The 11,805-nt window shown below is 40.1% G+C and overlaps 1 protein-coding gene and 1 long non-coding RNA gene across 3 annotated transcripts; one reads left to right on the forward strand and one right to left on the reverse strand.

Moving 5' to 3' along the window:
* Positions 1 to 278: 278 nt before the first annotated feature.
* Positions 279 to 11,096, forward strand: nufip2 (nuclear FMR1 interacting protein 2). Of its 2 annotated transcripts, none has more exons than XM_071460104.1 (4): positions 279 to 565; positions 2,428 to 4,122; positions 5,051 to 5,083; positions 5,952 to 11,096. In XM_071460104.1, exons 1-4 carry the CDS (start codon positions 418 to 420, stop codon positions 6,002 to 6,004), a joined length of 1,929 nt encoding a protein of 642 aa, XP_071316205.1. In that variant the 5' UTR covers positions 279 to 417; the 3' UTR covers positions 6,005 to 11,096. The 2 variants fall into 2 exon arrangements, with proteins under 2 accessions (XP_071316205.1, XP_071316206.1); XM_071460105.1 differs by lacking the exon at positions 279 to 565 and adding an exon at positions 1,106 to 1,316.
* Positions 942 to 1,464, reverse strand: LOC139607367 (uncharacterized). Its single transcript, XR_011684839.1, has 2 exons — positions 1,235 to 1,464; positions 942 to 1,112 (listed from the first exon to the last, which is right to left on the reverse strand). It is a non-coding gene; the product is annotated as an uncharacterized lncRNA (long non-coding RNA).
* Positions 11,097 to 11,805: the final 709 nt, after the last annotated feature.

Consider the following 11,805-nt stretch of genomic DNA (forward strand, 5'->3'; position numbering starts at 1 on the left):
TTTGGGAGTGGGGTCGCTCTCCCCGGGACCCTCCACCAAAGTGTGTGCACCGGCTGGAGACGTGGCAGAGCCTCCGGTCGTATGATCCCAGCTCTGCACGAACCCCACCCCGTTACTGCCCACCCTGAACAGACTTTTAAATATCGCTTGTCCGTTATTTTAGGCGGAGATGTCAGTTTAAACATTTTCCAAGGAGAGAAAAGTCCTGCACGATATCTCCTGCATGTCTCAGCACAAATACTAGACATGAATTTAGTGGCGGTGACCACCCAAAACAGTGCCATTTTTAGACGTTTACTGCTGACGTTTACAGAGGCTTCAAATAGCTTCCGTTTTACACTGGTAGTGATTGGACTGCTCTCTACTTACCCACTGAGCTAACGCAGTGGCTGAGCAAGTCCGACATCCTACACTTCAATGGAGGAACAGCCCAAAGATCGGGCACAAGACAGGCAATACCACCACCACGGAGAGGACAGAAACTCTATTCAACATACAACTTGTCTAAAAAATGATCAGAGCCACTTCCAGCGCCAGCATCAGGAAACGCAGACGAAGAAAACAGGTTGGGCCATCCGGAAAAGTTAGCTAACGCTTTGCTAGCCTTAGTCAGCTAATGTCAACGAGCCGACTAGCATTTGCTAACTAATGTGAACACCAGCGTGATTGAGGGTTTAGCCTACTCGCTAGCTGTTAATTCAAACTGTAAGCTGTTGGCCGTCATAATTTAAGAAACGGTAAAAAAAAAAAAAAAATAGTGAGTAGCTGGCTGGTCAGAGCGATTGTTGACCACTGTCGGACGAGGACCCAGTCGTCAAGTTAGCCAGTTTGCTAGCTGACGTTGCGTGACAGTTGTCGCTGGTGGTGGTTTGACATATCGGGGATTGACCTTGTGCGCCGGCTTCACCACCCATTTTTCTTTTGCAAACGCAATTAAATCATTTCAGAAAATCTCGCTGTGTCACCGTGTGTTTTAAACGCGTTACCTGTCATATGTACACGGCGACTCGTCCTCAGCAGCAGTCAACGCTTTCTCTTATTCATTTCAGCATGCCTGTGTCCAGTTTAGGAAAACGAGCCGGCTCCACTGGAATGTTCTGAGCTGCCATTTCCTGTCGGCCATGTTAGAATATCACTGCTAGCTAATGCTATTATCTGTTACTGGCTAGTTAGATTTTTAGTCAAACCACGGTGCTTTGCTGCACTGGCATGTGGTGGTGGGATTTATACGTACTTTGGTCGCAGGTGTTGGGTGGCTATCTTCTGTCATAAGCAAGTGTTGGTGCCAGGGCGTGTTAGTGCCGACCAAGCCGCTGGTTAGTTGACATTAGCTAACGCTAGCCATCTCTGGCAGGCCTGTTGCATGTTGACCACTAAACGTGAAGCCACGCAGCAGCTTGGTTATGACCACTTGATGAAGCTATGGTTTGCTGCTGCTGCCGAAGGCGTACTATAACCATTGACCTTGCTTTTGCACGCAGCTATCATAGCATGTTTGCTTGCCAACAAGTGAAAAACCTACCCCTGTGTGCTACAGTGAAGCGAGGCCGTGTGCAGAGGCTTGTGTGTGCTGTGGCCCACAGACATGAGGGGCAGAGACACTGAATGGGAAAATCCCACGTTGACACAGCAGTTCCCATGCCTCTGTGCAATGCATAGACCTATTTGTGGGTCACTGCCAGTCCAAATGTATTTATAAATGCGGCTGTGAGTCCTCTTTTTACACCTGGCAACAACTGCTCTTTGATGTCACATCAGATATTCACAAGAAAGCTAATCAAATAACTTACAAGTTTGCAGTCAGCAGTTATCTAGAATACATCACATCTCCATAACTTGTTAAAGCTCGTCGTGGGATGAGTTAGGAGGTACATTTCAGGCAACACTAAAAGCATTAACTGACAAAGTATTTTATTCTTTTGTCTGACACTCATCCTGTCCTTGTCTCACCTTTTGGGATAGAAGTTGCTGGACAACAATTCATAACATGCATTTCATAGCTTTCTTAACAACACTGACTGCTGCGATAATTTATCATAAATGAAAAAAGTAACTGAACAGTAAGTGCATAGTTGTGAAACCTATGCTGCGTATTTCTGCTATGCATAGAAAACAGCAGTTCAAATCTGGTGGATAGCAGAGGCATTTTTAATGAAAGAAGTGAATATGAGTTGCGTATTAGCTTGATAGTAGCATCTTTATCCGTATTTAGGTTTTATGACTCAGGTTCTGTATTGCTCATTATTGTATCATAAATACTTTTCCAAACATTGGGTTGAGTACTCAAAATGTAATGTGGGGAAAGGGAAAATGAATTGATGCAGCCTTTTTGTAAAACTTTGTAAAAGCAGTTATACAAAGTAGTTTAAAAGAATGGTTGAGGTGTTCTATCATTTCACTATAAACTGATTTTGTTTCCCCTTTCAGGCAATAAAAAAGTAAACATCAGTGACGAGGAGGGGGAGAAGAATACACATCTGTCTGATACTGTTGGTATGTCGCATCCCCCCAACAGCAATGGTAACAGACACACAAGTCATACAAATGTGAAGCAGAAGTCAACACAAAAGCTGTACACGACTGTTCCAAAAGTGAGCAGCAAAGGATTGGACCATAAGAAGAATATGGACCTTATAAAAGACAAGGAAAAAGCCCTGGATTTGAATCATCATGAGGGCCAGCCTTTGGATAAGAAAGACTCTGTGTTGCTTCAAAATGGCGTTGTAAACTGTGGCTTAATTACAAATGGCTATTCTAGCAAGGACAATGATGGAAGCGGTTCCGAAGGTGGATATACTACTCCGAAGAAACGCAAGGCCAGATGTAACAACGCCAAGAACACTGATAATGTGATGAGAGACAAGGAGAAAGACATGCAGCAGGGCAACACTACACAGGAGCCTGGGGCTTTTAATCTTGAGACAACTGAGAAGGGGGTGACTTCCAGACTCGATGGCTTTAGAGCCACCCATAAAGTAGAAACTCAGACAGCAGCTAGACGGGCTGTTGCGACAGAGGCTACAATGGGTGAATCTCAGAGGAAAAGCTCTGATGGCAAAACAGTTGGCACCTTCGGTAAAAAGACTGAGGAAAGGCACAAAGCCAAGCTTTCCTCACCTTCAAAAGAGGACTCCTGGACTTTATTCAAGCCCCCTCCAGTATTTCCTGTGGACAATAGCAGTGCTAAAATTGTTCCCAAGATCAGTTATGCAAGTAAAGTAAAAGAGAACCTCAACAAAGTAGCTCAAGGTGGAGGAGAGGCACTGCCTCCTCCTGTTAGACTGTCACAGGTCCCTATGTCTGCTATGAAAACTATCACCTCAGCTAGCTTTACTAATGGTCCTGTTTCTGGAAATGGAAACGGCTGCCCATCAGTGGGTACCTTCTTTGCTCCTGCTGCTAGTAGTATTCCACCAGCCCCGTCTATCCCAAGTGGCGAGAATGTAGCATCTCCTTTGGAAAGTAACTGTAGCTCTACAACCAGTCCTGTAGATGGAGAAGCATATGAGCTTAGAAAGTGTACTCTTTTAATTTACCCTTTAAATATGCAACCTGTGCTCCCTAGTGCTCGTCACCTTGACCCACCGGCTGCTCAGACAAATCAGAAAGCCTTGGGAGACATCTTCCAGAATCAGTGGGGGCTTTCCTTCATCAATGAGCCCAACTTGGGGCCAGAAGGAGGAAGTGGGCAGGTGCCTGCAGAGGACAAAACTACTGTGGTCACACCTCAAAGCGAGTGTCAAGCTGTTGCAGCCAAGGCTGCCCAGCCCTGCTTTGATGTCAGCCCATCATTCTTAGAGCCTGGCACTTTGGCTCAAGACCCTGAGAAAAGAACTTGTGCCCCTTGCAATGTGTCTAATGCTTGTTCTCCTGCTTGTGTGATGAGCGAGGAGGAGAACAAGCTGCAGCCATGTGGCCAGGAAAAGACAAAAGTTGAGGCCAAGGGTGCAGGTTCTGCTACGCCGGCCCCCAGTAAAGACAACGGTGCTAAGCCTGCACAGGGCCAGCTAACCACTTTGCTGTTTGGCTCATCTAAAGAACAGGCCCACTCTAAAGACATTGGCAGAAGGTGTAGCTGGGGGTCCTTCGATGTTAAAGCTGCTGTCACTTATCACACTAAAGGTAACTTTAACTATATACGCTGTTTATTAAATGAATTTGTCAAATCATTAAAGTTGTAATCCTTAAGTTTTCACTCAAAAGGTGACACCTGTGGTTATTGGTGGTAATGGCAAGCGCAGAAATACAACAGAAGAGCAACTAGTTTATCTGTTTGCAGTGCAAATAAACAAACTTGCATAATTTTAGCGAAGAAGTCAGTCAATCATTACAATTGCAGTCTAATTTCCTGCTGAGCAAGGCTCGAGTGGTTTATCACATGACAGCAGGGCAGTGTGACAGGAGTTGTTTACCTCTGAGAAGTTAGAGGTGTGTAGCCTGTCGCCTGCACCACTTCATCTAACAGTTCACTGTGAAGGCTCCCACACTTTTCATTGTTGCCTTGCAAAAATTTTAAATGATCCCTGCACAGAAAAATGTCCAAAATGATGCGTTTTTGTTATAATTCAGTATTTCTTGATTTTTGATGGGCAATCACAGTCAGTCAACACAATATTAAGGAAAAACTGACATTGACATCCAAACAGTTGCCACCCCTACCCAAACATGACCAACGAACAATCATGTATTAGTGCTAAACCTTGGTGACAAATATATTATGTCTTTTGTTAGTGCTTCACAATAAGAGCCACCCTGCGTTTCAGCAGTTGACTGCTTTTACTGTGAAGCATGAGGTTTGCATTGGCATTTAATTGGCCATTAACAGCTCTGATTTGACAGTTGGAGAGTGAAAAGCATTTCACCATTAATATAAATACATGAAACATTGTAGAAAAAATTAGTAGGATACATTTTTTTTTTTTTTTATGAAAATCTTAAGGATTATAACTTTAACTTTGGGGAGATCAATATAGGATTTTGATCAATAATTGTTCATTATAATTAAATGCATTGATACTGAAATAACATGCATTTTGTTTTCCTTCAACAGAAATGGAATCCATTTTCAACTTACAAAAACAAGGTAAATTAAGCCTTTTTTTCTAACATCCATTTTTAGAAACGTTTAGACAGTTTTGTCAATAAGAACTGGATCTAGACAAGTAATGACATGTTATAAAAGTTTAAAAAATCCATGAATTTATCACTTTGCAATATTCAGATTAATGTTACTTACACCCACAAATGTGCAGTAACTGGAGTTAGCTTAGTCATTTCAAGGTTGCAGCTGGAATCAGATCGCCTGGTAACAGTGTGCCTGTGACAGTTGTTTAATCACACTTTTTTGTGTGCTTACAATGGAATTATCATTTATGTAGCTCCTGACTGACTTTAATTCATAAATACTTGTAACCTGCTTAACAGCCTGAAGCTTCTTTATCTACAGTCCTCATGTAACACTCTTAGGACATACACAAATACTGCATTAATACCGTTTGACATCACTAGAGAACAGAGAGCTGTGGAGTAAAGTACACCAAATCCTTGAACGACAAAAGGACATATTAGTTTTATTACTAAACGGCAAATCCAAGATAATCACCAACCAAGACACTGCTGAAGTTACTGAGTGTGAGGTATTGCTCCTTTGCCTCCTGCTCCTCCAAGCTGTCTGTTGATATCAACGCAGACATGAGTTCAGTGATGTTCTAGGATTGGTTTGCCAAATATCCAGCCACAAGCCAGAATGAAATATTCCATTATTACAAGGGCTGAGTTTTGTTTTTGTGTTGGATATTTCAATACTAGTGTTGGTTTTCCTAAGTTTGCCTATATAAAGTATTTTCAAATGGGGGAAAAAATGTGATAGAATTAATAGATTTTCTCATTGTCAGTCACCAAACCAAACTTTAACCAAAACTTTTGCTTCCTGTCTTCCCTCTCTGCTGTAGATCCAAAAAGAGTAGTGGTTTATGATGAAACCAAGGATGGACCTGATCAGTGAGGTAGATGGTCTACAGTACTTACCTTCTTCTCTTCTGGGTGCTGCAGTTATCTACCTTGGAAATCATAAATCCTGTTGGATAGATAAAAGTGACAACTGTGAAAACATTGATAGTTTAGCATGACAGATTTTCCTTGGAGTCTCGGGTGGAAAAACAGACTTCTTTGGGGGCATCAGACAAACACACACACACACACACACACACACACACACACACACACACACTCTCACTCTCTGAAGGGACGTTAAAGGAGCTGATCGGTGCCTCTCCAACATGATGAATGGACACTTGCAACTTTAAGCTGTTTGTCTCATGGCTCTTTAAGGATGACGTTCGGGAGTTCAACAAAGGAAGGTGTCTAGGACTGCACCTCCCTAAGCCTTTATCCTGTTGAACTGCGGCAGCCGTCAGTCTGACTATGGGATGCCTCAGTCATTGTCTTTCTTCACGCATTCAAATGAGTTCATTGTAGATATGTTAGACGTTATACATACACATCTGTGTGCAAGCTTGAATTCATCGTGAACGAAAGGAGAACACACTTTGCAAAGAATGCCTTGAAGTTGTGGAATAAGGATCTTTGGAGTCCTGTTAAACTGTAAGTTAAGTGGAAGCTCGTAGGTGAGGCCCCATCCAGGAAGGGAGAACCTTGTCTTAAATCCTTTACGGGAAATCAGAGCCCAGAAATTAAATGCTTGCTTTTTCTTTTATACTGTTTCGTCTGACCTAACATGAGTGTTATCTGCACTGCAGTATGACCCCAGAGCACAGGTACAGAAGTGCCCAATTTGAGGGAAAGTGTTGCCCCTTCATTTCATTGTTTATTGTAGGTTTTGGCTAAGATTTGAAAATCAGGTCTCCGTTAAAAGCAAAACCTTTTAATCTTGAAGCTTTTCATACATTTCATGTAGATTGTTGTCAGGTCAGTGCATACAGTTCTTAAACTCAGATTCATATACCTACTGATATATGAATTTTGACTTTAGGAAAAAACTCAGTGACAAACTGTAAAGTAAGAGACATTTCTTCCCACAAGGTCCTCTGTGTTTTGTGCTGTTTGTTCAGCAGCGAGACTCCAGATGTCCATACAGATTATTTTGCCTGCATTTCTGTCTAGTTCTACTCCTCTTGTCAAAAGAACATGTGTTGCATTTTATGACTTTAGGATTCTTTTTATTTCCCTGACTCAGCATTTTGTCTTTACTTTTTGGTCTTATGGCATTGTATTTCTTGCATGTTTACTGGTGGAAATGAATGAGTCAGAGGTCACTGTTCATCGCCACACAAAGATTACAGTAACACAACAATTGCAATACTAATCTAGGTTCCCCCGACTAGCCACTTTGTCAAACTATGTTGAAATGTGAAGATGAGTTGTACTATTATGTTTTACTGTGGATAACCTTTGCAAACCAGTGTGCAATAACACCATGTGATCCATGCAACGTGTGAAATGGGTTATATGGCGCTACAAGATCATCACCCAAGATTCTGGTGTGGCCTGCAGTTCGTTCATTTGTTTGTTCAAAATGTTTAAGGTGCATTTTCAGTTTATTGCACGAGTGATTTATTTTTTTTAATGTTGTTTTTTTTTTTTTTTTTTTTTTTTTTTTTGTGTTTTTTTCTCCATTTGTGCAAAAGAGCTCATGTTGAAAGATCTAATTAAGTCCATGGAGCCCAAATTTGCTAACTGCTAACTGGCCAGCTGTGACATCACTTTCATCACCATCTCCAAATCAGGATTGGTTTATTCAACATAACAAAGGAACTGTCCAGGTTTCTTTACTCTAGAAGATATGATTTGGTTAATGTGTGGATTAATAGCACTTTATGTAAACTAATTGCTTTTATCTTTTAATTACTAGAGAGATCTATATGTACTGACAAGAAATACTCCTTGAAAGAATGGCTTTGGGCTGTTACTTTTCAGAAAAAAATAAGTTAATAAATACAGAATTATTAAATGTAACTCAGGTAGTGTTGATAAAGCCATGACTATGTTAAATATTGTTTTTGCCAAATGGCCCCTGTCATGTAATGTTCTCAAAATTGGAAGTGTTGAATTGGAGTCCTATTATATAGAGTCTCATATGATGTTGTGACAAAACACCAAATAATTACTTTTGAGGAAAACGCTCATGGCATGCAAGGTGCTGTCATTGATCATTTTGGGCTCTATAAATGTTCATTTCCCCTTACAACAAAAAAAGAAAGGAAAAAAAGACAAACAAAAAAAACAAAAACAAAAAAAGCACATTGCTCCATGCGCTGTTTCCAATGTATACTAGACTGTAATCTTGCAATCTTTGATGGTTCATTTTCTTCCTCATGTGTTCATAGTGAAGCACCTCTTGATTTTATTATTGCTGAACATCAGTGGTGTTTTTATGGGGTAGCTACAATCTGGGAATAAGCTTTCAAGTACACTTCTTTCCACTGTGTCCTGATTAGGCTGCACTGCAGCTTGTACCCGTGTTCAGAGAGAGAAAGTCGTAACTGCGGCCGTGTTTTTGTACAAGTTGACATTTAACTTCCATGTCTAATCACCGTCAGCTCTCTGGTATTTAAAATGCTTTGTTTTGGCTTCCACTGTATAGCGTGTGATGGATGAGTGTATTATCAGATGCTGCCCTCTGAATAAGAACAATTGTGTCAGATCTGGTTGATGAGGACGCAAGGGTATTTGAGGAGATATTTCCCATTAGCATTTAGACTTTTATGTTTTTCTGTGCTTGGTGAAAATTGACATTTAATCCGGCATAAAGTTACTCAAAACTCACAATTTAATTTCTTCTGATTGCCCATAATCCATAGACAAAGTGATATAATCAGGTTACCATGCAGTTAATGCCAAATTGTTCAGGCTGAAAGCATTATCAGTGGACAGTAATGCATCTTTAGGCGTCTAAATGTAAAACAGGGTGATCAAAATGAGTAGTATGTGATGTTACTGTAGTCTTACGATGAATACCTGTTTTTTTAAAATTTTTAAAATATTTTTGTGTTGTCTTTAGAGAGGATGGTTCTGGTACAGGGAAATCGGAGAATCTACCATCCTCCCACCCCAAGGCTCCTCTTTTTCAAGCACTTAATACAGCAAAAAGGCTATGTTGAATATGCATTTATAAAGATAGAACTATTAGCATTGTAGCCTGCAAACCAAAAACAGGTTCTTGAAGCTGAGTAGATGTTTAATCAGTGACGGGGGGGGGAGGGGGTTGAGTGACTGACTGTTGGTGTGTGGAGAAAGAAAAGCCTGGTCATGAGGAGTTTATACTCTCACCCCCTCAGGATGTGCAATCACCTCAAGGATGCTGAAGCAGGCTTCCAGGTTGAGTGGCGAGTTTGGCCTCATTTTGTTATTTTTGTTTAGTTTTTTTTGTGGGTGTGTGCATAGAGAGTTCTTCCTATTATATGCAAGTTCCTCATATATTTTGACCCCCCCCCCTTCCCATTGTTTCATGTTCAGGTGCCTGTGTGAAAAAAAAACTATACTTTTACAGCAATTTTGATTGTTTAAAATCTGCTTCCAGCATATATCCGTGCCATTTTTTTTCTTCTTTTTTTTTGTAACATTTGCAATGCTGTTAAAGTTTTCTCACAGCTAATCCTAATTTCTTCTTTTAAGCGACATGGACGCAGCTGAAAGCAATGAGCGTATTAATGTGTTTTGTAGGTTTTGAAATTTTCATGGCTTGTGTTCAGAACTGTGTGACCTAAAGCCAAAATCTGTTTGACTGGGACGGATGACAGCCGCTCGCTGGTGTATAATCATGCCAGTCCATTGTCAAGTTCATGTCTAAAGTAGCACATAATTAATTTGAATTGATTTAACAAATTAATGTTTTAACATATGTTTTAAAAACGTTTTATTTTTGAGTTATAACCTAATTTATCCATAGATGCACAAGTAGGATGAGTCTAAAAGGAATAAATGATACAGAAAATCATTTTTGATGAGTTGTAGATGATTTAGTTATTGATTAAGACTGATGTAGACCTATTTTTTCCCCAATAGCACCAGTGTTAATATATTTGAAGTTACTCTTTTCCAGCAGATTTTATACAAATTACTTTAATGCATTTCTTCAGATAGTTGTGATGGAGTGATGAGCATTGAAATACACTGCATCCCAGAGTTCCTCGTAATATATTTTTATTTGTCGTAGTGTTGTTGATCATGTTGTGAGGGGGAGTGAGGTATTAACGTGCAGTTCAACAACTCTGAATCTGCTTTCGCCAAAGGTACACTACTCAGATATTCAGCTACTGAATGGCAAACGCACAGACGGGGGACGTTGTTGATGATGTCACAGCCAGCTTCCTGACATCGTGCTGGGTTTGGAGGAGTTTTTAGTAAAGACAAGTCACTACTGTAGCAGCTGAATGTCACTTTGAGCGTGGTGTTATACGGTTTGAGAGAGGAGAATCTTAAAAGATAAAACAAATACCGAAAGTGCTGCTTCTTCATCCAGTAATCAGTCGTCTGTAATGGGAAATGCTGGACTTGGTGTTTGTGCTCGACTAAAAAAAAAAAAAAAAAAAGAAAAAAGAAAAAAAACTGTCCCTCCTTTAAACTGTCATCGCCTCTTGTGGAAATGTTTTTGTTTAGGGGGCTTTTTTGTTGTTTTATTCAATGACACCTGAGAGGTACAGTGTTTCTGATTCCACACATGGGGAGAAAACTTGGGCAACGTGTCTTTAGAGAGAGGTGATGATGTTGTGCCGAGACATTTTTTGTTTTGTTTCTGTCATCTCAAATGGCTGTTGTAGTTTTTTTTTTTTTTTTTTTTTTTTTTAAGTCTGCTCCTCCTTTATCATTTTTACACCTCTTGCCCCCCTAAAATAAGAGGCAATAGCATTTTTTTTTTTCTCAGATGTCTTACAGGTTGACTTTTTAAGTGAGCAGTCTGATTATTTAATTTTTTGTTTTGAATTTAACAGAAGTGTCACATTACAATGTTCTTTTTTTTAAAGCATGATAATAACCCTCAAATTCCAAACAATGTAATAGAGTCAATAAAAAAAAAAAAGAAAACTCCAGTGTTCACAATTTTAGTTTCCATTAAAATGTCAAATTTTCATGAAGAATTCAGTGTTTGTGTGTGTGTGTGTGTGTGTATGTTTGTTTGTGTGTGTTTTGTGTTTGGTTTTCCTGCATCTGATGTTGATTTGGACTGAAAATGTGTTCAGTGCTTGTAGCACACAAAGTGTTGACAGTGGTGTGGCTCCTGTTCATATATTGCAAACTGACTGTACATGGCTTGTTTACTATGACACATCATCTTTATCACATGCGCTAGTGCAAATAAGTCAGAATACTAAAATTGCTCAGATTCACTCATTTCATCTGGGGCAAGAAAGAAGCTGCAAAGGCTGTGAGGGGATATCAGCTGGCCTCAGGTCTGCTGTGTGTCAGGGGCAAAAATTTAAATTATTAAGTCTGAAACAGAGTCCTGACCCCTTACTTTCTCAAAAAGGGAGATAAAAAAAAAAATCCATCAGTGCAGCAGAGGAAATCCAGCCAGTTTTTGACACAATCTGTTTCAAGCACTGTCTAAAATCAAGTTTCATTCTTCATAATTCTACAACAGCAACACACCTTTTACGTTCTATATGTTGTGTCGAGATACAGTTCTTTGTTCTCTGTTCATTTAAATCAAGAACAGATTTGAATGCACTGTGCGCTGTTTTCTTTGTTTTTGGAAAATAAGGTTTTTAGGACCCAATCAAAGCCTGAATTGTCTCTATAATATCAGCTCCACTGCACTGTTAGAGACTGAAGCAGCAACTTACACTT

The sequence above is a fragment of the Trachinotus anak genome, unplaced genomic scaffold (genome assembly GCF_046630095.1).
Source record: "Trachinotus anak isolate AG129_WGS33_773 ecotype Australia unplaced genomic scaffold, CSIRO_AGI_Tana_v1 ptg000024l, whole genome shotgun sequence".
Taxonomy (NCBI): Eukaryota; Metazoa; Chordata; class Actinopteri; order Carangiformes; family Carangidae; genus Trachinotus; species Trachinotus anak.